Source organism: Corylus avellana, chromosome 3, assembly GCF_965113065.1.
Source record: "Corylus avellana chromosome 3, dhCorAvel1.hap1.2, whole genome shotgun sequence".
Classification (NCBI taxonomy): domain Eukaryota; kingdom Viridiplantae; phylum Streptophyta; class Magnoliopsida; order Fagales; family Betulaceae; genus Corylus; species Corylus avellana.
This window is the reverse complement of record NC_142492.1, coordinates 10184482-10206051: the sequence shown is the minus strand read 5'-3', so window position 1 is coordinate 10206051 and position 21570 is coordinate 10184482. Positions and strand designations below refer to the sequence as shown.

Sequence of the window (21570 nt, the reverse complement as noted above, 5' to 3'; positions counted from 1 at the left end):
TTGTGGTGTGCTAGGCATCGTGTATTGAGCCACAATACCTTCCTCTTCAAGGAATTTCGCAAATGGACCTATCATTTGTCTTTTTCTGTGTACCTACCATAGTACTCTCTGCCTTTATCAGATCTTACGATCTTGATTTTCTTTTCTTTTTGTTTCTCTACTTCTACCTTATAGGTCTGGAAAGCATTTAATGCTTCAGCCTTATCATTTAGAAGATAGAGATATATAAACCTTGTATGGTCATTAATGAAAGATATAAAATATCTTTGACCATTTAGGCAGGGATTAGGAAAAGGTCCACAGATATCAGTGTGTATGATCTCAAGAATCTCGAAACTCCTTTTGGCACCTTTAATGGTCTTGTTGGTTTGCTTTCCCTTTATGCAATCCACACAAGTACCAAGGTTTGTAAAGTCAAGAGTTTTTAAAACTCCATCATTCACTAACCTTTTGATTCTCTCTATGGAGATATGTCCTAATGTCCTGTGCCATAACAAAGTGGAGTTTTGATCCATTAGACTCCTCCTTATGCCAACATCAGTATGCAATGATAAATAATTGTTTTCAAAATTGGGATCTAGATCAATTTTGAATAAACCATCAATTTTTATTCCACCACCAATCAATTATTCACCTTTAAAAATACTGAAAGTTGAATTGATAAACCAAAATCCAAAACCAACAACATCCAATCTGGAAACATAAATTAAATTTCTAGAAAATTCTGGAATAAAAAATACATTTTCAAGATCTAAAACATATTCAGATTTCAAAATTATTCTAAAGGTCCCAACAGCTTCTACTTGTGAAAATAGTTTATTTCCTGAATAGACACGTTGTTCATTGCTTCCTGGCTTCCTTGTTGTGAGAAAACCCTGCATTGAGTTGACAATATGGATTGTAGAACCCGAATCAATTCACCATGTATTATTAGGAGCCTCAACAAAAAAAGATTCTTGACATACTAGAGATATAAGATTACCTTTTATTTCGAGCCACTTTATATACTTTTGGCAATCTTTCTTCATATGCCATTCTTCCTTGCAAAAGAAACAAGTATCCTTCTTGCCAATTTTCTTGATTGGCACCTTGTTCTCCTTCTTGAATTTTTGGGCATGCTTGCCTCTCTTGGTCTTTTCCTTAGCATGAATAGCCATGTGAACACCTTATGGCTTCTCATGTTTTAACCTCTCCTCTTGAACACACACGATCAGAAGTTCATTTATTGACCATTTATCCTTATGTGTGTTATAGGATATTTTAAAAGGAACATACTCAGAGGGGAGAGAGTTTAATATGAAATGAGCAAAGAATGACTCAGATATATCAATCTCTAGGGACTTGAGTTGAGCTGCCATGTCCCTCATTTACATAATGTGCTCACGCACACTTCTGGAATTATCAAAGGACTTGCTTGATAACTTCTTCATTAGGGTGCTAGCTAAGGCCTTGTTAGAACTCACAAATTGTTCCTCAACTGCCTTAATGAATGCCTTAGCCTTAGTGCATTCAGAGATGGAACCCCTAATGCCCTTAGAGACATGAGATTTCATGAACATTAGACTTAAGCCATTTGATCGCTCCCACCGTTCATGTTTAGCAATCTCTTGTGGCGTACTTTTCTCCGTGAGGGCGGGTGGTTCGTCCACACGGAACGCCAAGTCATGCTCCAAACAGCCTAATGTAAAAAATAAATTTTCTTTCCAGTCAGTAAAATTGTTACCATTAAGCATTGGAACATGAAAAGTTCTATCCATTAAAGCAGAAGAAATAGCTGCAATAACCAAAGAAAATACTACTTAATGCTATGAAATAACTTTATTTAAATTAACCAATGTTAACTTAATAGTAAATTTCAACCTACATGTAGGTAAAGGTTGCATCACGCATGAAATTTTCTCTTTATTAATAAGACTAATAAATTTAGCATTAATAAATTAAAAATTTCTGTACCTGTGGGCCTAAGATAAATTTTATTTTCAATATTAAATTTACTATCTTATTCTAATTAAGTCATAAAAATAAAAACGTCCATGTGGGGATTGGCAAATTAAATTTATAAATTAATTACAACATGATGTTAATTTTCCTTATGAAGTTCACATATATGATCTTGATGTAATTATCATCGTAAAATCGGGATGCTGTGCCTCTTCCAAAATTATTATGATAATTATGACTTTATTAACATCCAATAACTGTATACATGCCAAAATAAAGTTTCCAATAATAAAAGGCAAAACCAACAGGTCAGTGGGTAAACAGTATTCTTACCACATGTAAAAATTCTATATAGATTAAATGCTAATTAACAATAAAACTAGCAGCAGAAATAATTTAATATATATGTACCTCCGGCCATTGCTTTGCTCAAGCAGGTTGAAAAACAACTTCACAGCAACCAAACTAGAAAATTAAAAATTATTAAGAGGTTCTTCTGACCTATGCCTACTAGTGAGTACCAATTGATGGAATACACATGCCTTATTTATAGGTAGGTCAGGGACCCTCAATTAGAGCTGTTATCTTAATTATTCCTCCCATCAAAGAATAAATAATCAATACAGCTAATTGATTCCACAAAATAAAATCAGTAATGAATTCAAATATTTGTTTCCACAAGAATTAAATCAACAATTTAATTCAAAATATTTGATTTGATATAATAAGTTTTAATTTGAATAAATTACTGAACACCGTAATTATATATATTTTATAATCATAATAATATATGTGACATAAGGGACATATCTTAAATGGAATTTCTTACAAGAAAATGTTATGAGAATTTTACGTTGAAGAATTTTGCCCTGTGAGGGTAGAAATCTGATAGAGGACTAAAGAGAAGAGAAGAGAAAAAAACAGATAACGTATAAAATGATTGGAATGAATAATCACGTACTGTCTTTCTCTATTTATAGTAGTCTAATACAACACTTCATCAAGAGTTGTATTTGTTCTCTTATACCTCTATGGAAGTTATCACCTTCTATGGAGATGATTAGGTGTAGGGATGGCCATACTAATTATGGAGTGATCACCCCTACATCTATATCTCCCACTTGATCACACTATAATATTTGGTGATGAACTCTTGTAGTGTATGATTACTATGACAGTAATATTTTAACCCATATCTACTGTCATCTATAAAACTACAGAACAGCGTTAGATTACTTCATGATTCCACGTGCGTATGTTTTGACATTTTAATCTAATCACATCTTTTACCACATATTGTTAAACCAACAGCATATTAGAAATGACTTCATTTCGTTATCTTTCAAACGAATGGCATCAATTTTTCATGGTTGGGGGTATAGTCCATACTCATTCCATAATTGATGACTTCAGCCATACACAAAACCATGTGTTGACCTGCACTAAACTTTTGATCAAGTATTTTATAAAAACAACACTATTGTTTAAGGTTTTTCCTTGATTCACCTTGTTAGTGTCTTTTCCAGAGTATAGATATTACTTAATTTAACATAATGCCTTATAATGGACTTTGCATTTATGTCAAATATAATATATTTACCTCTTAGTTGTTATCTGCCTATAACTGACCAATTATTTCTCATTAGGCAGAAAAGCATTGAATCATTCTGCCAGGCGTCCCTAGGTCCTTCTGTTGCAGGCATCAACCCATTTAGCACCTATCTTGATATATCTTACCCCATTGTTGCTCCATGCCCTTTGAATTTATCCAAAGGCAATCCCTTGGTCATAGGATTGGCTACCATCTCTGTTAAAGAAATAAATTTAACATTTATTTCATCTTTCTCCATTATATCTTGAATGTAATGATAACTTCTATCAATGTGTTTGCCTTTGGAGCTTTGTGCTCCACTTTTTATTCAAGAGATTGCAGACTTATTGCCACAAAACACATTGACTGGTCTGTCAAGTATACCTAAATTTAAACTTTCAATGAAACGTCCAATCCAGACCGCATTACTTACCGCTATGCTACATGATATATACTCAGCCTCCATAGTGGATTTTGCAACACAATTATGTTTTTTGTTAGACCAAGAAACAGCTGTTCCACCAAATAGAAACACATATCCACTTGTGAATTTTCTTTCATCTGCATCACTTACAAAATCTACATCGGTATATCCTACAATTTTTAGATCACTTAAACCAAAACATAACTTGATATTTTTGGTACCTTGCAAATATCTAAATATTCGCTTTACAGCTTGCCAATGTTCCTTCCTTGGATTGGACTGATATCTACTCACCAATCCTACTGCATGACACATATCAGGTCTCGTACTTGTCGGCCTTATTGACTTATAAGATTTATTACACATTAAATCCAGATTCTCTAGATTTGTTCCTTTAACATTCCCTCTCAAGCTAAAACGGCTTGAAGTATGCAATGCATTTTAGCTTGAAGTTTAAAATATAAATATAGACTTATATAAATAAAAACATGAACAAGAAACTTCACTAAGGCCCCCTGAACTTCCGGCCGATTTTGCAGACCCCCCTGAACTTCAAAAACTCTTATTTTGGACCCTTAAACTTTCATTCTCTCTCACTTTGGCCCCTCCGTCAGTTTTCAACGTTAGATTTAAGGGTTTGACTGTTTTATACCCATTATACCCCTCGTTAAAACTACACCGTTTTGGATCCCTAAAAATTACAACACTCACCCAGCCCAAAACGACGTCGTTTTGGGCATTAATTTTTTTTTTTTTTAAAAAAAAAAGATTTTTTTTTAAAAAAAGTGGAGTAATATCGGGGTGGCTCTAGCCACCCCTTGGCCAAAATGGGGTGGTCCAGCTTTTTTTTTTTAAAAAAAAAAAAAAAAAAAAAAAATTAATGCCCAAAACGGTGTCATTTTGGCTGGGGTGGGTGCTGTAGTTTTGGGCATTTTCGGAATTTCAAGTGGGCTGGGTAGCGGTATAATGGGCATTTAACGTTGAAAACTAACAGAGGGGTCTAAAGTGAGAGAAAATGAAAGTTTAAGGGTCCAAAATGAGAGATTTGGAAGTTCAGGGGGGTCTGCAAAATCGGCCGGAAGTTCAGAAGGTTTTAATGAAGTTTCCTCTAAATAAAAACATGAACAAGAAAATGAAATCTAGAGAATCTAAATTTATTGTGTAGTAAATCTCAGAACAGTTGCTTGGATGAAATGGAGTAAGCTAGGTTTGGCAAAACAAAAAGGTGGGTTGGGCTATAGAGATTTGGAGCTCTTCAATACGGCCTTATTGGCAAAGCAAGGGTGGCAGATTTTGCACCATCTTGAGAGTCTAGCAGCCCAAGTTCTGAAACAGAAATATTTTTTTAAGGAGTCTTTTCTCAACTCCAAACTAGGGGGTAAACCACCCTATGTGTGGAGGAGTATCTGGAGTAAAAAAAAGCTAGTGCAAGCTGGTATGCTTTGGAGTGTTGGGGATGGAAACACGATACGCATATGGGGTGACAAATGGATTGACTCTACCAGCTCGGGCTTAATCCAAACCCCTGTGGGAATTTTGGATGAAAATACCACAGTGAGAGCACTTATAGATGTTTCAACACAGTGGTGGAACTTTGAGTTGATAAGGGAGATATTCTCAGAGGATGATGCTAAGCGCATATGCAGTATGGTTGTCAGCCCCCAACGTCAAAAGGACCAACTTGTTTGGGCGGGTACGAAGAAGGGTATTTTTACGATACGTAGTGTGTATCATCTCGCACAGGAGTTTATAATGGCAGAGCAAGGGGATGTTCCAATGAAGGAATGATAAAGAGAATGTGGCAGGCAATATGGAAGGTGAAGTGCCCACGTGTGGTGCAACTATTTATCTGGAAGGCCTGTAACAATATATTGCCCACCAAAGAGAATCTGCTAAAATGAGGAATCACCCATGATGCTCTGTGCCCTATTTGCCAACTGGAGAACGAATTAGTGGGTCATAGCCTTTGGAGCTGCCCGGCTGCCAAAGACGTCTAGCTGGAGTGCACTCCGAAACTACAAAAGTGCTTTCGTGTTGTTGATGAGTTCTCGAATATTTTTCAAATGCTTCTGGAGAGATTGTCCGAAGCTGAATTAGGTTGATAATGTGTGCAGCTCGACAGATTTGGTTCCGACGCAACAGTGTAGTATTCAAGGGCGATTTCCTTTCCCCTAGAGATATAATCAGTGCAACGTGCTCCCAAATGGAACTACACGATCAAGCAGCTCAACAAAAGAAGAGTATAACACCCACTACTGAGATCTACTGTAACAGGAGTGCAGAGCGGTGGAAGGTGCCATGCCTTGGTTTTGTTAAATTAAACTGGGACACTGCTTTGGATATCGGTGCCGAAAGAATGGGAGTTGGCATAATAGCACGGGACCATGAGGGGTGGGTTCTAGCTATGCAATGCTAGACCAGAAAATTCATTACCGATCCCATCACAGTAGAAACGGTAGCTGCATGGCATGCGGTGGTCCTGGGATCCAAACTGGGATTGTCTCATTTGGAGCTCAAGGATGATGCAAAAGAGGTGGTGGAGGCTATAAAGCAACCGGGCAGCTGTTGGGGGAGGAACAGACAAGTGTTGAATGATGTGAAGATGATGCTCAACAATTTCCACGCATGGCAAGTGACTCATGTTAGAAGGGGGGCCAATGTGGCAGCCCACACCTTAGCCAAATTGGCACTGTGAGTAGGGGTAGAATAGATATGGCATGCGAACTTCCGTTATGTATGCAGGACATTGTCCTTGAGGAAGCATTTATCATGAATTAATAAAGATTATAATTTCTTATCAAAAATGAATTACTAGCAATTTAGACAATAATTATGAAAGAGTCCACAAAAAAATTATTTGCCTAAACAAATTTTCAATTGTCCAGCGCTAGCCACCTACTTGAACAAGTGGGTTTCGTACTATCAGAATATATTCTTAAATATGATTTTATATTGTTAGAAAGAAAACATAATCAAATGGAAATATTAAAGAATAGCGGAATAAAAAAAAAAAAACAAAAACAAAAACAAAAAACAAAATAATGCCTTAAGGCTACATTATGATCTTATTCACCTGATTGAAGTTACAATACAAATTGTCTCTATTTATACAAATGTGGAGAGAATATAAAAAAGTATGGGAGATCAAATCAAATCAAATCAAATTTAATGTATTAAAATTTGATTTGATTTAATTACAATGAATGCTGAAATCAAATCCTATAATATAAAATCATATCTAGGAATATATTCTAACACATATAAACTCTTTTACCATTGCTATCTAAATTGCTAGCAATGCGAATAATAAATTGCTGGAGATATTCCTAATCTAGCTAGACCTAAGGGATTGGTCATTGTTTGTATATAAATGTTAAAAAGTAAAGCTACATACTATACAAATATCCAACAAATATTGTACAAAAGTAACAGAACTGATGTGGCGAGGTTTAATAGCCATTGATTTTTTTTTTTAACAAGGGCTACTAGATCTTGTCACATCAGCTTTGTACAATATTTATAAAATTTTTGTGTGACATATAAAATTACTCAAATGCTAAATGTGCTTAATCATTATAGCTCTGTTTGTTAGTAATTTATAGAAGGTGCTTTTTATTTTTTGTTTGAAAAAATATGATGATTTGCTCAATCTTTTTATTGACCCTTTTAGAAAGAATGAAAAAGGCCTAAATAGCATATGGAATGAACCTAACCAAGTGACCTCTATGGGCATAAGAGAGAAATTTGCAAGTCCAAGAACTTTTACCATTAAGCTGACAAACTTCCAATATTGGATTCAATTTTAAGAGTCCAAGATCTCTATGCAAGGGTTGTCGCCTGTCTCAGTTTTACAGTTGATTAACTACTCTCAATTATGATGCAACATCTCTTCTTCATTGTGCATCTTGGCATTTGATTTCACATTCACAAGTCAGAAAACTATAATATTTACCCATCACTACAAAATTCTGTCAAAATAGTGACATTCACAATATGTTACTATTCAAATGTCCATATTTTGTGAATAGAGACGTTTGAACAGTATAATGTCGCAAATTAGTGACGTTTTTCAAAAAAAATCACTATTTCAAACGTCACTAATCGGTTCTTTTTGTAGTGTATTGGTGCTATTTTTGTTGTATGCTAGAATACATGTCTAGTTTCTATCTGAAATTTCTATACGGAGATTTGGAGGATTATGTTACAGTAACATTAATTTTAAGGGGGAATCAAAATTTAAGATAATGGGGGACAAAACTAAAGAAAAGAATTTTTAGGATAAAAAATAATAATAATAATAATAATTTTAGGGGACAAACTCATAAAAAAACACATAAAATTTAGAAAAAAATTTAAAATTTTTAGAGGTTTTTAAAAATTTCTCAAGGCCAGGGGAGAAAATTGATTCTAAACTAACCTTGTTAATTCTGAAAATTCTTTGATTCAGTGTTATTGTTGAACAAATGCCTGAAATATTACAATTTTTATTACAACTCTTTATAAACTCATGTAGGTGTTCATATTTTATTAGAATAAATGTTATATAAATTGTCACGTGACAATTTCACAGTTTAACGGCCGCCAAGTGCATCTTCATAAACAATCACAAGCATTTATTTTATTGGGTTAATAACTGTTTTGGTACTTCGGTTTTAACTTTTTTTTTTTTTTTTTTTTTTTCCCCCCTAGGTTTTAAAACCAGACAAATCTAGTACCTCACCAATGGGGAAAGACAAAATCAATACTTTCATTGGTTTCCGTCAGTCCCAATTAACGGAATTTCCACATGTCACTCCCATAATACGGCGCGCGTCCTAAAAAGTAAAAATAATTAAATAATAATAATAATAATAATAATAATAATAAATAAACTTAAAAAAAAAAAAAAAACAAATAGTCATTCCACCATTTTTTTAATTAAATGGTGACGTTGGGGCCTAGGAATTCGAGATGGTTACAGATGCAAATGTAGGCAGTGTCCCAGAGATCAGCGGTGAGGCCCGTGGAGTAGATGAGGTTGAAGGCTAGGGGTGTCAGCTTAGTCCGGTTTCCGAGTTTCTGGCCAAAAACGAGAACTGGAACTGGGGTACCCCGATTCTCGGTTTTGAAAAACTGGAACCAAAACCGGGACCCCTCCGGTTCCGGTTTTACCCAGTTCGGTAACCGGTTTTATAAGAAAATTATTTTTTGGGCTTATGTTAGGTATTTGGCCTAAAATAAGCCCATTTTTTTCATAAGTTGGCTCATGTTAAAAAAAATCTATTAGTCTTTTTGTCTAAATTAAATTAGCTTTGTTGTGATTGTTTCAAATAATTATTACAACAATAAATATAAACTACCAACAATAAATACTTTATATATATTCAAACAGTATATTTCATTGTGAGCCTAAGAAATTGTAAGAACCAAACTTTATACAAAGAAATGCATCAAATAAGTGACCCAATTGACCAAATTTTCAGATGCTTAAGACCCTAACATCAGAAAATGAACAACTACTACAATCAACCCAATAAACCCGACATCATAATTCCATCAAATCTTGTTTAGATGTTAATATTATACACTAAAGTAACAATATATATAAATATTACAACAATAAATATAAACTACCAACAATAAATATATATGTATATAAATATTCAAACAATATATTTCTTTGTTTTATATTTTTCCTACTCTCCAAATTGACTGTCTTAAAATTTCAACTTAACATATATATATATATATATATATATATATGAAATGGAAACCCGGTTCCCGGTAAAAACCAGATACCAAAAACCGGGTACCGGAACCGGGGTACCCGATTTTTGGATTTTTCAAACCGAAACCGGAACCGGGTCCCCAGTTTCCCGGTTTCCGGATTCCGGTTCCGATTTCCTGGTAATTTTTGACACCCCTATCGAAGGCTAGCTTCTTGGACACGGCGGAGGCTGGAGCAGTCATGATCTCCTCCACGACGAACTTGGCCAACACTGAGATGTCTCAGCCCGTAGCAGACTGCTGGAGCACTTGGAGGAGAGCGCCGGTCTGGCGAAGTGCATCGTTCGAACGGAGGTCCACTTGGATTTGGGCAAAGAGGATGTCCATCTTCTAAGTCCTAGCTCTAGATCCAAATATCTTCCTCTTTTTTGCTTTCGTGTTTGGTTTTGGTTAGGGGAACGGAGGTCCACTTGGATATGGGCGAAGAGAATTCCATCTTCTAAGTCCCGGCTCCAGATCCAAATATCTTCCTCTTTTTTGCTTTTGTGTTTGGTTTTGGTTAGGGGTTGTGATTGGAAATGGAAATGTTTTACATGTTAGGAATTCAGGATTTTATTTTGGGTTAAATACCGAATACCCCCCCTGGGGTCTCGTTTCTTTATTTTTTTCTCGTAGGGTTTGTTTTTTAATCACAGGAGGTCCCTGTGGTTTTGATAAAAGACCAAATTAGTCATTCCATCAGTTGACCGTTAGTTGACTTAACGGAAGTCCACGTGGACCAATTAAATGCTGACACGTGGCACCTACTTAATTTTTAAAAAAAAATTAAAATTTTCTTTTTTAAAAAAGGAAAAAAAAAATTGAGGGTGGCTCATCTGGCCAGATGGGGGTGGTTTCGGCCACCCCCGAGCCACCTCCTTGGAGCCAAGGGGGTGGCCGAAACCACCCTAGGCTCCATGGGGGTGGCCGAGCCACCCAAACCACCCCCAACTTTTTTTCCTTTTTAAAAAAAAAAAATTAAGTAGGTGCCACGTGCTAACATTTGATTGGTTCACGTGGACTTCCGTTAAGTCAACTAAGGACTAATTTGGTCTATTGTCAAAACTACAAAGACCTCCTGTAATAAAAATCAAACCCTAAGAGGGAAAAAATAAAGAAACAAAACATCGAGGGTATTTAGTGTTTAACCCTTTTATTTTCGTTTCAATTATTTGGTTTTCAGAGGGAAATGGAAAAGATGGGAGTTTTTTTTTTTTTTTTTAGGTTTATTTTTTAAAAATTATTTTTAATTTTTTTAGGACATGTGACGTTTTATGGGAGTGACATGTGGAAATTCCGTTAATTGGAACTGACGGGTATTGATTTTGTCTTTTCATATAGGTTAGGAACCAGATTTGTCTGATTTTAAAACCGAGAAAAAAAAATAAAAAGGTTAAAATCAAGGTACTAAAAAAAAGTTAATAGCTTTATTTTTTTTAAAAAAAAAAACGTTTTCCTATTGTGGGCAAACGTTTCGAACAAGCTACAGTCACTTAACCCCAGGTCCCCAGCCGTTATATCCGAGTGGGTCCCTTCTTAACTTCTGACGTAAGCTTCTGAGAGCGTTTAAAAGTGCCTCCAAATCAGAGCACCAACCGAAACACAAACAGAACGGCAACAACCACCTCTCTCAGCTCACTCGCACCCTCACTCACCGCCACTTCAAGCTCTTGCTCCACTCAAAACGACGTCGCCTCTTCATAAAACTCACATTTTGTTCGTTTCTTTTTATCAGTTTGGTTATTATATTTTGGTTTCGCTGGCTTTGGCGGTTACAGTTTCAGAGTCTCAACGAAGAGAAACCGAAATCGCTCTGACGAGTGTCGAACCCTAGAAGCTTCCTCTCTGAGGTTTGTTTGCTTTTTGTTCATGATCGCAATATGCTGTTGAATGCTTTGTGCTTTTTGATAATTGGACTTGTTTGTAGATTTCTTTTCTTTTACAGTTTGCTTTGTTTGGTTTCCAAGAAAATGTGATGGATTTAAGCTTTCATTTTTTATATTTTTCCGTTATGTTGGAATTTAGGAGATCAAATCCATCTGGTTTAGTTAAAATCCAATTAAACATGAAGTCAGTAGCTTTAATTTCTTTTTTATTTTCGCTTGCTGGGTTTTCTTTTGTTTATAGATTTCCTCTGTTTTTTGGTTTGCTCTGTTTGTTTCCAAGAAATTGTAGGACAATCAGATGGATTTAAGCTTTGTTTTTTGGTTTTCCGTTATTTGAGACTGGAGGAAATGAATCCTCATACTTTTAGTTAGTTGAAAGAGAAGCATACATGTGTTAGTAGGTTTGATTTTCTTTCGGGTATGGTGTTTTTGCTTTCCCAGGAACCAAACAGAATGCTGAAGAATTCTTGTCTGAATTTGTTTTGCTATGGTTTGCTGGATAATTTATTTTCGTATTCCTTATCTGGGGCTGAATTTTTGTTTGATCAATGTTCAACATTCTGCTTAACTGTGCGAGTGCGGTCTGGTAAATGATTCAGGAGGGAGATCATGGTAAAGTTTAAGAAGGTGAAGGAGGAGTTTTCTGTAGATTCAACTACAGAAGTTAGAGTCGCTGCGTGTTCTTCATTATCAGATGGCAATTGTGATACCCCTGTTCTGAGAAGAAGCTCTGTTCTAGGGTATGCTGTTCTGACTATACTTCCACTACAATGATTTCTGAATGGGTTATCTAGGTTCTTTCCCAATTGAACATAAAATTCATATGATTATTTGTTGCATTCACAATGATAAATACTAAATGTTGCCCTAGCCTATGTGGTACCGGAAGCAATGGTTCAAAACATTGCAAATGTTACGGTGCATGCCATGGCCTGTGTCACCACTGGTTACACAGGATACATCTTACTTTTTAGGTCTCTAACATCTAACTATTCCCCAACAGAAGAAAACATCAACTGCTGTACTTTAGTTTTATTCATTTTGATGATGTGGGCTGTTGTATTATTGAAGGAGGCCGGTTGGTCCAAGAAGACGTTCAGGGAAAGGAGGCTGGACAGAGAAAGAGGTCGGTCACTGGAAATTCTAGTTTAATTTTCTATTTTGGTATGCAAAATATACTGTTATAAGTTACCAATAGCTATATAAACTTTGTACTATGACTTGAATAATGTTGAATTAGTGCTTACACTACTTCTTGGAGGAACTGTAACGCAATGTTAGCCTGTTCATAAGACATTGCTAGTAGTTTGCGGAGCAAACAAGCCACAGTATTGAATTGTGTAACCTGTTGTTTCTTTGATTCTTTTTTTTTTCCTGTATTTCTCTAGAAATATAGTTTCATCTGTTTAGAAATCAGAAAAGTCGGCACTTAATAGTTTTGATAAATGCACTTACTCTCAACATTGGCCTAAGCTCTCTCTAGAATTTTCTGCTTTCAAAGTTTTCTAACTTAGATACACATGACTTGTGATGGACAGGATATTGTTCTACGTGAAGTTGTCAAAAAATACAATGGGAAGAATTGGAAGCAAATAGGTACTGGCAAGACAAGTTCTTTCCTTGCTTTCCACTTTGTGCTTGTAGTCTTCTAAGTGAACTATCTACTATTTGTTTTCTGATATCAACCATTGAACCTTTATCTTCGAGGAGGAATGTTTTAAGAGCTAGTCATGACTGGCCATTCCTCTGGTTTCAGTTGGTTTGATTTGTTCATGATCCTGAATGTTCTGGACATTTGTGGCACACTGGCACTAATGGTTTGGCAATCCTCAGAATGAAATTCTTTGTTTTGTTATTGGATAGTTGAAATGAGGGCTAATCTCAATGGTGAAAAATGTTCTTCATTAATCTTCAGTTTGCAGGAATTTCATTGATGGATATTATTATTAAAAGAATTGCTATGATTCTTCCTTCTTTTTCATTTTTTTTTTTATATTTTATTCTTTGGATCATTGGATAGAGTACATAAGTTGCTCATTGCCTTATGCAAAGCCAATCATTTTATTAGTTCCATTTCTAGTACAGCTGCATATCTCCCTGAGCGGACAGATGTTCAGTGCTTGCACCACTGGCAAAAGGTTTTGAATCCTGAACTTGTCAAGGGATCTTGGACAAAGGAGGTAAAAATCAATAATTTTTCATGTTTTGGTGGTCAGAAGGAATAATGCATTCATTGATATCTTCAGTATCATGGACATGTGATGGTGGTTTTTTTCTTTTTTCTTTTTTTCTTTCTTTTGGGACTTGCAGGAAGATGATTGTATAATTGAGTTTGTCAAAGAGCATGGTTGCAAGAGATGGTCTATCATAGCAAGGTCTTTACCAGGTCGCATAGGCAAGCAATGCCGAGAGAGGTAGGTGATGTATGTTTCTAGCTGGGGCATCAATTCTTGAAGGACATGCTAATTGATGGGCATATGTCGTGTATGTTTAGCTTACATTGTTATTGTAATGTGCAATTTGTTAGTTTTCCAGAGACACTAATAAAAACTTCATTATAGTATAACTCGGTTGAAGTGTCAAAGCAGCTGCATGTTTTATACTTATCCACATAAGCTTTAACAATCTCGTTTATATGCATGTTGTGTTGTGAAGTATATTGGTAAAGTGAATTTTGAAATGAATCATTGATTTTTCCAGGTGGTACAATCATTTAGACCCAGCAATAAAGAAAGATGCATGGACAGAAGAAGAGGAATCAATTATTGCTTATTACCACCAAATCTATGGTAACAAGTGGGCAGAAATAGCAAGGTTTCTACCTGGAAGGTATGCAGCTAAGATCAATATATAAAGATGGATTACTTATGATAGGGTAGCAAAAATCTTGAAATACAAAATATAATTGCAAGAATTTACTGCCAAATGATACCCATTTTGATTGATATGTTGGGTTTTTTGGAGTTTCAATAGTAAATTCTTTTGGAGTTGTTTTTGCAACAAAGGGAAAATAAGCAGCTTATATAGTTCCTTTAGTCCTTTTAAAAATGAGTTATGATGGCATTTGCTTTGAATGAAGTCATTGTAGCAAGGGCTCTTGTTTACAAGTTAGCCAGTTTTGGTTAAAAGTTGATGGAAGTGTAACTTTTGGTTTCTTGGATATGACATCTTCATTATTTAGGGACTGAGTCAACCGACCAACATATGCACCCATCCGAAAAATATTGAGAATGGTGTAGAGAGAGCCATAAACTAGATGAGTTATCTTCTGGTTAGGGATCATCACATGATGAACTTCACCTTCTTAGTGCACCAAGCTTCAAAAAAATGATTACACTTTTTGTGCTTTGGTTTATTGTTTGCAACTTGAATACTTGTTGTGCATTGCTTTGATATTTGGGAGCATATTTTATCGTTGCCTTGTTGAATTGGAAAATGAGAAGAAAAAAAATGATGCATGTATGTATGCTTTTGTACCATTACATCAAGTTATATGTTTGCTTGCAATTATCAAATAGACAGATCCATGACTTTTTATTGGATGCATTATTATCTTCTGATAATACATATATGCCCGTAATTGGCAGGACTGACAATGCAATTAAGAATCATTGGAATTGCTCAATGAAGAGGAAAATGGATTCATCCTCAATTGATCGTCTTGAAATGGATATGTATGAAATGACGTCTTCTGATTTCTGCAGTCCTGAAACAAAACCTACATCTCCTGATTTTTGCAGTTCTGAAACAAAAATTGAATGCATGAAGGTTGTAGTGGAGAGAAGGAGTTTTAATGATCAAAGAAAGGGGTTGGAGCATAGTGTTGAAACTTGTTCTACAGATTTGGTTCTTGGAAATGCTTATGGAAGCGAGAGTTGTTCAATGGCAAAGTCTGCAACTGGCATGCTTTCAGAAAGAGAGGAAACTAAACTGTTAGACACAATAAATGCAACAAAGTTTGATGACACAGGTGCTGCTGCAAGTGGTAACTCCATTAGATCTTTCACAGACAATCCTAGCCATGATAAAACATATGGGCCCTTGTCAGCCTCTTGTTTGGATTTTTCCTTGGATCCATCTACTTGCGCTAAACCAAGTTGTAAGCCTGTTGAGGTTCTTCCTGTTGGTCACAAAATACTTGATTTTCCTAAAAGGTTAAGGAATTATGCTTCAGGTGTTACGAATTCAGTAGTTGGCAATGACTCTGTCAATCTATGTTCAACTTCTTTAACACTGGGATTTGGTGATAATATGGGTCAAGTGGGCAAGAAGAACAAAGTCTATAGGGTTTCGCTACATGCAGTGGATATAAATCACGGTTGCTTGCCTTCTGCGCCAACTCGGCTGAATGATTTGGTTAATGCTGTTGAAAATAGTAGATGTCCAAGTACAGATGATGATCATGTTACGCATCAAAACAGTCCATTTTGCTATTCTACTCCAACTTATCTTGGACGGAGAATGCATGCTAATAGTAGCAGTCCAGCATCTGTATTAAGGAACTCGGCAATGACCTTCAAGAATACTCCTTCTATAATAAGGAAAAGAACTTCCTCAAAGACTGGTAATGCCAACCTTCCTGATGTCACCTGCACACCTGAATCTACAGTCTCATCTATTCAGGACGGACACAATGTCAATAGTACAGACTTCCTAAACACGAAGCGGGGTTTCCTCTCTGTCTTTCATGGACCTGAGACTTCAGTTGTTGGTTCTCTGGGTAGGTGCCTGGAATATGCATTTGACTTGGAAAAGGATTCTGTCACTGTTAAATGTGGCAAATCAGTATCTGCAAGTTTGTCTCCAAATATTGATATTGGTGACAATACAACGTTGACACCGTGAATGGTTGAGTAAGTGATTAACTTTCTTTTTATATTTCTTAGCTGCGTTTCTTGTCAATGAAACTGAGCATAGAAAGTGTATTACAGAGATCCACTTCAGTTACAGAGATTTCTCTATTTGATTCTTTCTACATCATGTTAGTCTTATCAAGTTACATTCTTGTAGACATGCTTGAGAATGAGAGATGACCTTGGTATGTATTTTAGATCTTGAATTGATGCTTTTATCTTCTTCCTGGCCCTACATTTATGTGGAAGAAAAACCAAAACTTTTAGAGATTTGAAAGGCATGCAATGGAAATCTGCGTTTTAACTTTTAAGTTGATCATCCTAATTTCTAGTTCTATATATATCATAAAAGAGTTATGTCATGCTATACTTCAACTTTTTTCTTGGTAGGGATTTTGTATCTTGTGCGTTCTATAAAAGCTATGACAGGCTTGTGAAGTGCATTCAATGGAGAGGAATCGATGAAGGGAGGTATTTATGGCATTTGCTCTTCTCTATTTTTAGAGTGAATAAGATGATTAAGATCTACAAAACTATGCATTTTTTAGAAGTTCTCTTTTTCGGTTAATTGTAATATTTTGAATGAAGCTGCCTTCATATTTAATCAAAGGGTAAAATCAAATCAATTTGAATGCTATTAGACGTAGAAGTAGGTCTATGGCACGCTAACTAGTGCCGTGCACATATGATGCTGTGCTGTAATAAAGCAAAGTGGGCCTTGACTGATCTGTATTCTTCTTAGAAATTATGTTTGATGATGACATCTGTACTCCATCAAGCATAGCATTCCTCTTTGGCCACCTGTTTGCAGCCATTTTGCTTTATGTATGAATCTGATGTATGCATAGAAGACAATTGTTTATAAAGTTAGATTAGCTCATTCACTTGTTTGAAGATTTCATGGAGTATCCTTTATTCCCATTTACTACCGCTTTCCCCTGAACAAATTGAAAAACAGCTTTTACCAAACATGCATTTCTGCTAAATAATTTTCCTACGTTTTATGTCTAATTCCCACTACCGCATTCTTAGGATTCAATGGAGGTACTTGAATTACCACCAATTAGAAAATTAGATCTTTTAGGCCTCGATGGAATTCCAATTAAATCTTCACAAATAATATGATTTTGTCAATTGATTTCCCATTGATTTTATCTAATCTCTTGCAGGTCATAATTCTAAATACTGTCCGGAAACAATCAGAAAGCGGCTGCAAGATTAGTGAAGAGATTCTTCGGACTAATGAAATGGTTCCTCACCATTTCACTCAAAATGTAGAGGATCCTGATCCATCTTTTCCATGGGTTTGAATGTAAGCCTACATCTAGTGCAATATTATGGCCCAATTTCAAAGGGGCTCGTATCTCAAAGGTTGCATTCTATTAGCTCTTCCAAAATACAAAGCAATTATTGTTTTCTGCTTTGTACTTTTGATTTTAATTTCATATATCGCTTTAGATTGATAGGCTGATTTCATGTTCAAGAAATGATACACTATAGTGCCAATTTCTGTTTTCATGCTCAAGAAAGTGTTTTTAAACACTGGTTTTCAAAATTATGAACAAATATTTCAAAACACAAAATATTTTTTTGAGGAAAATACATTTTATTCTTGAACTATTCACACATTTGCACTTTTAACCCAAATATTTAAAAAGTAACACTTTACCTCTCTCCCCAAACTTCCAAATTGTTGCAATTCGACCATTCTGACTTTTTTTTTTTTTTCCCCAAAATGCCATCATCCCAAGTTAAAAAATAAATAAATAAATAAAATAAAAATTAAGGGGTGGCCAATTGCAGGTGGGCCAGGGGGTGGTTTCGGTGACCCCAGACCGGCCACCCCTTAATTTTAAATTTTTTTTATTTTTTTTTTAACTTGGGATTGAGGCATTTTGAGAAAAAAAAAAAAAAATGTCAAAATGGTCGAATTGCAACAATTTAGAAGTTTGGGGGGGTAAAGTGTCACTTTCTAAACATTGGGGTTAAAAGTGCAAATGGGTGGATAGTTCAGGGGGGGTAAAGTGTATTTTCCCCATACTTTTCAAATGTAAATCGAGCAAAAATATTTTTACTTTTATATCACATCAAAATATATTTTCAAACCAAAACTAAATATACACTTTTCAAAATCATTATTAAACATACCCACTACAAAAAAAAAAAAAAAAAAACAATTTTTTCTTGACTGGAAATTTCTGAAGTTTTATGGTGTCCAACACGTCAGCAAATTTTTTTGACGTGCCGTTTCTGACGGGTGTTAATTGTCAAAAACATAAGTGTCAGTAAAAAAATTTTTCTGACATGCCAGAGGGTAGAACGTCAGAATTTTCTGACGTTCTATTGTCTCACACGTCAGAAAAAAATTTTGACGTGGTAAATGTCGCCACATTAGAAAATTCTAATGTGGTAGAGATGTCACGTCAGAAAATTTAAAAATTAATTTTTTTTTTTAAAAAAAAAAATAGAATTTGTTTTTCAATTTAAAAGTTTATTAATTTAAATTAATTTTCAATTATTATTATTATTATTTTTTTGGAATTCCTCTGCACGGCATGAGGGAGCTGCTGTGCAGGGAAATGCGTTTCTCAGCACCATGGTGCAGATCTGCACCATGGTGCAGATCTGCACCATGGCCACTCCCTCTCTTCTTTTCTCAATTTTCTCTCTCTCTCTCTTCTTTTCTCCATTTTCTCACTCTCTCCCTCTTCTTTTCTATCTCCATTTTCAAAAACCTAAACCGAAAAAATGTTGTGTATGTTACAAACAATTTATTATTTTGCTATTGGTTTTAACAATATTTTTCAGTTATTCCAAATATTTTACTGGTTGGCATTAAAATATTTTTATGAGATTTTATCATCTTTACTATATATTTATGACCGTTTGGTCATTAAGGGGGTGTTTGGCAAATGGGATGGCCTAAACACTGTAGTGATTTTTGGAAAAAAAATCACTACAGTGTTTTTTTGGTAAGAATGTTTGGTATAAAAAAAATGAAAAAGTGGTATGGAAAAGTGAAAAAGTTTTGTTTTGTAGTGATTTTTTTATTTGAATAATAATAAAAAGTAAATGATTTGATATTAAAAGTGAAAAAGTTAGAATGTTTTGATGTTGATTATTTTGGGAAATGATGATGAACAGTGTTTGGGCCAACCCCATCCCCATTACCAAACAAAGCCTAAGTTATAATTTTACCGTTGGTGGACAAAGTTTTCCTCCAAATTAGGTTGGAGGAAATTCCTCCAACCTTGTCTCTAAAATTGACATGTGTCCTCAAACATGTGCTTCTCACATGTTTTTTTTAATACCCTAATTTCCACAAACTATAGTTAACTCGACCGTTAGTTTCTCTCTCTCTCTCTCTCTCTCTCTCTCACGTCCTCTCTCTCTCTCCTTCCCCTCCCATACGAGACCAAGCTGTCTTTCCAACCCAAAAAATCTCTTCTTTGAAACTTTGCCAAGAGGTTTTTTTTTAAAAAAAGAAAAGATTTTTAAGAGGGGCGATTGGGTTTTTCTTAAATTCTCAAAACCATCTATTTAACAAATAAAGATTATTCTTCAAACTGAGCATTTTTTGATGATCCCTTCAATCTGAGCATGGTAAAAAAATTTTATGAAATTTCCAGAAAAGTTTCAATCTTTGATGATCCCTTCAATCTGAGCATTTTTTGTTATCTTTTCCGACTAAAAAAAGAGAAAGTACAATTGTTATTTTTTGTTAAATTTTTAAGAAAACCCAATCAACCCTCTTAAAAATCTTTTCTTTTTTTTTAAAAAAACACTCTTCTGTAAAGACGGAGAGATTTTTTGGGTTGGAAAGACAGCTTGGTCTCGTTTGGGGGGGGAAGGAGAGAGAGAGAATGTGAGAGAGAGAGAGAGAGAGAGAGAGAGAGAACGTGAGAGAGAGAGAAACTAACGGTGGAGTTAACTATAGTTTGTGGAAATTAGGGTATTAAAAAAAACATGTGAGAAGCACATGTTTGAGGACACATGTCAATTTTAGAGATTAGGTTGGAGGAATTTCCTCCAACCTAGTTTGGAGGAAAACTTTGTCCACCGTTGGTTATTTCATAGGTTAAAGACAAGTCTCTAACGCATGGTCAATTGATCATAGACTTTAACATGATAGTATTGTCATGACTGTTTTTTGTCTTTATTACATGATCATAAGTTTTAGAAAAAGAAAAAAACAAACGTTAACTTAATTGTGAGCTTTGAAAGAGTCAACAACTGACTTCTATAAGAAAATATCTTCTTATATATTTTTCAGGATTTGTTTACTTGGATATATATATATATATAGCCACATAGAATTAGTGGATTTTTCCACCTATATTATCTTCTATTTCTTGTATTTTCTCTATATGGTTTTTCATCAAGAAAATCAAAGGGTTGTTCTATTACTCTTCGTTATTTGGAAGTGCGTCCTTAACGAAGATAGACGATATAGTTTAATCCTGGGAAGTTGCGTGTCAAAGAATCCGATCGCACCGAGTTATACACTCCGGGAGGTACGAATCAACCTTTAAGGACAACGCTCTTACGTGATTCTATAGCATTGTGAGATCTTTCCATACTCTATTTTCATCTCTTGTATTTTATTTATTTTATTGTTAATATTCATATTATAATTATTTTATATCAATGAGAATTTGTACACCATCCAAAATTATTTCCAACAATCTTAAAGGTTGATTATGATGGTTGCAAAAATATTTTGATTAGTATCATAACAGTAGTATTTAAACTTATGAGAAGGCAAATACTATAAGAGTTTGCGGTATGCAATTAACATATGAGAAAGATGAAATCGAATATTGGAGTGGAAAGATTTTGTATTCATTTATCAGAAAAAGAATTTAATTTCTTGTGTAGTTGTTGAAAATGAAAATATTTTGATTGTAAGAGTTTTCAATTATTTGAACTCAATTTATTGATTGTCAAATAATCTTTTATTGTTGGGTTACTATTCTTACAATAAAAAGAGTTAAGCCTTTTTATGAATTTTTAGAACTTAGCACTTTTTTGTTATGTTGTGCTAAGCTTGATTGGAAAACATCCATATAAATTGATAACAATAACTGTCAGTGGTTACTCATTTTGTGATAGAGAAAATACATAGGTATT

The 21570-nt window shown here is 34.9% G+C and overlaps 1 protein-coding gene across 1 annotated transcript; it reads left to right on the top strand.

Moving 5' to 3' along the window:
* Positions 1-11485: 11485 nt before the first annotated feature.
* LOC132173384 (uncharacterized) lies at positions 11486-17855 on the top strand. The gene is made up of 11 exons (XM_059584874.2): positions 11486-11551; positions 12187-12327; positions 12659-12713; positions 13126-13183; positions 13673-13767; positions 13898-14001; positions 14288-14416; positions 15175-15569; positions 15636-16440; positions 16831-16911; positions 17610-17855. The coding sequence occupies exons 2-9, from the start codon at positions 12197-12199 to the stop codon at positions 16430-16432; spliced, it is 1764 nt and encodes a 587-aa protein (XP_059440857.2). The 5' UTR covers positions 11486-11551; positions 12187-12196; the 3' UTR covers positions 16433-16440; positions 16831-16911; positions 17610-17855.
* The last annotated feature ends 3715 nt before the right edge of the window (positions 17856-21570 follow it).

Excerpts from the sequence above, each read along its gene's own strand:
- LOC132173384 (XM_059584874.2), top strand. The coding sequence starts at position 12,197 with ATGGTAAAGTTTAAGAAGGTGAAGGAGGAGTTTTCTGTAGATTCAACT. Across the intron at positions 12,714-13,125 it reads GAGGCTGGACAGAGAAAGAG|GATATTGTTCTACGTGAAGT; the intron begins GTCGGTCACTGG and ends TGTGATGGACAG. Across the intron at positions 13,768-13,897 it reads AGGGATCTTGGACAAAGGAG|GAAGATGATTGTATAATTGA; the intron begins GTAAAAATCAAT and ends TGGGACTTGCAG.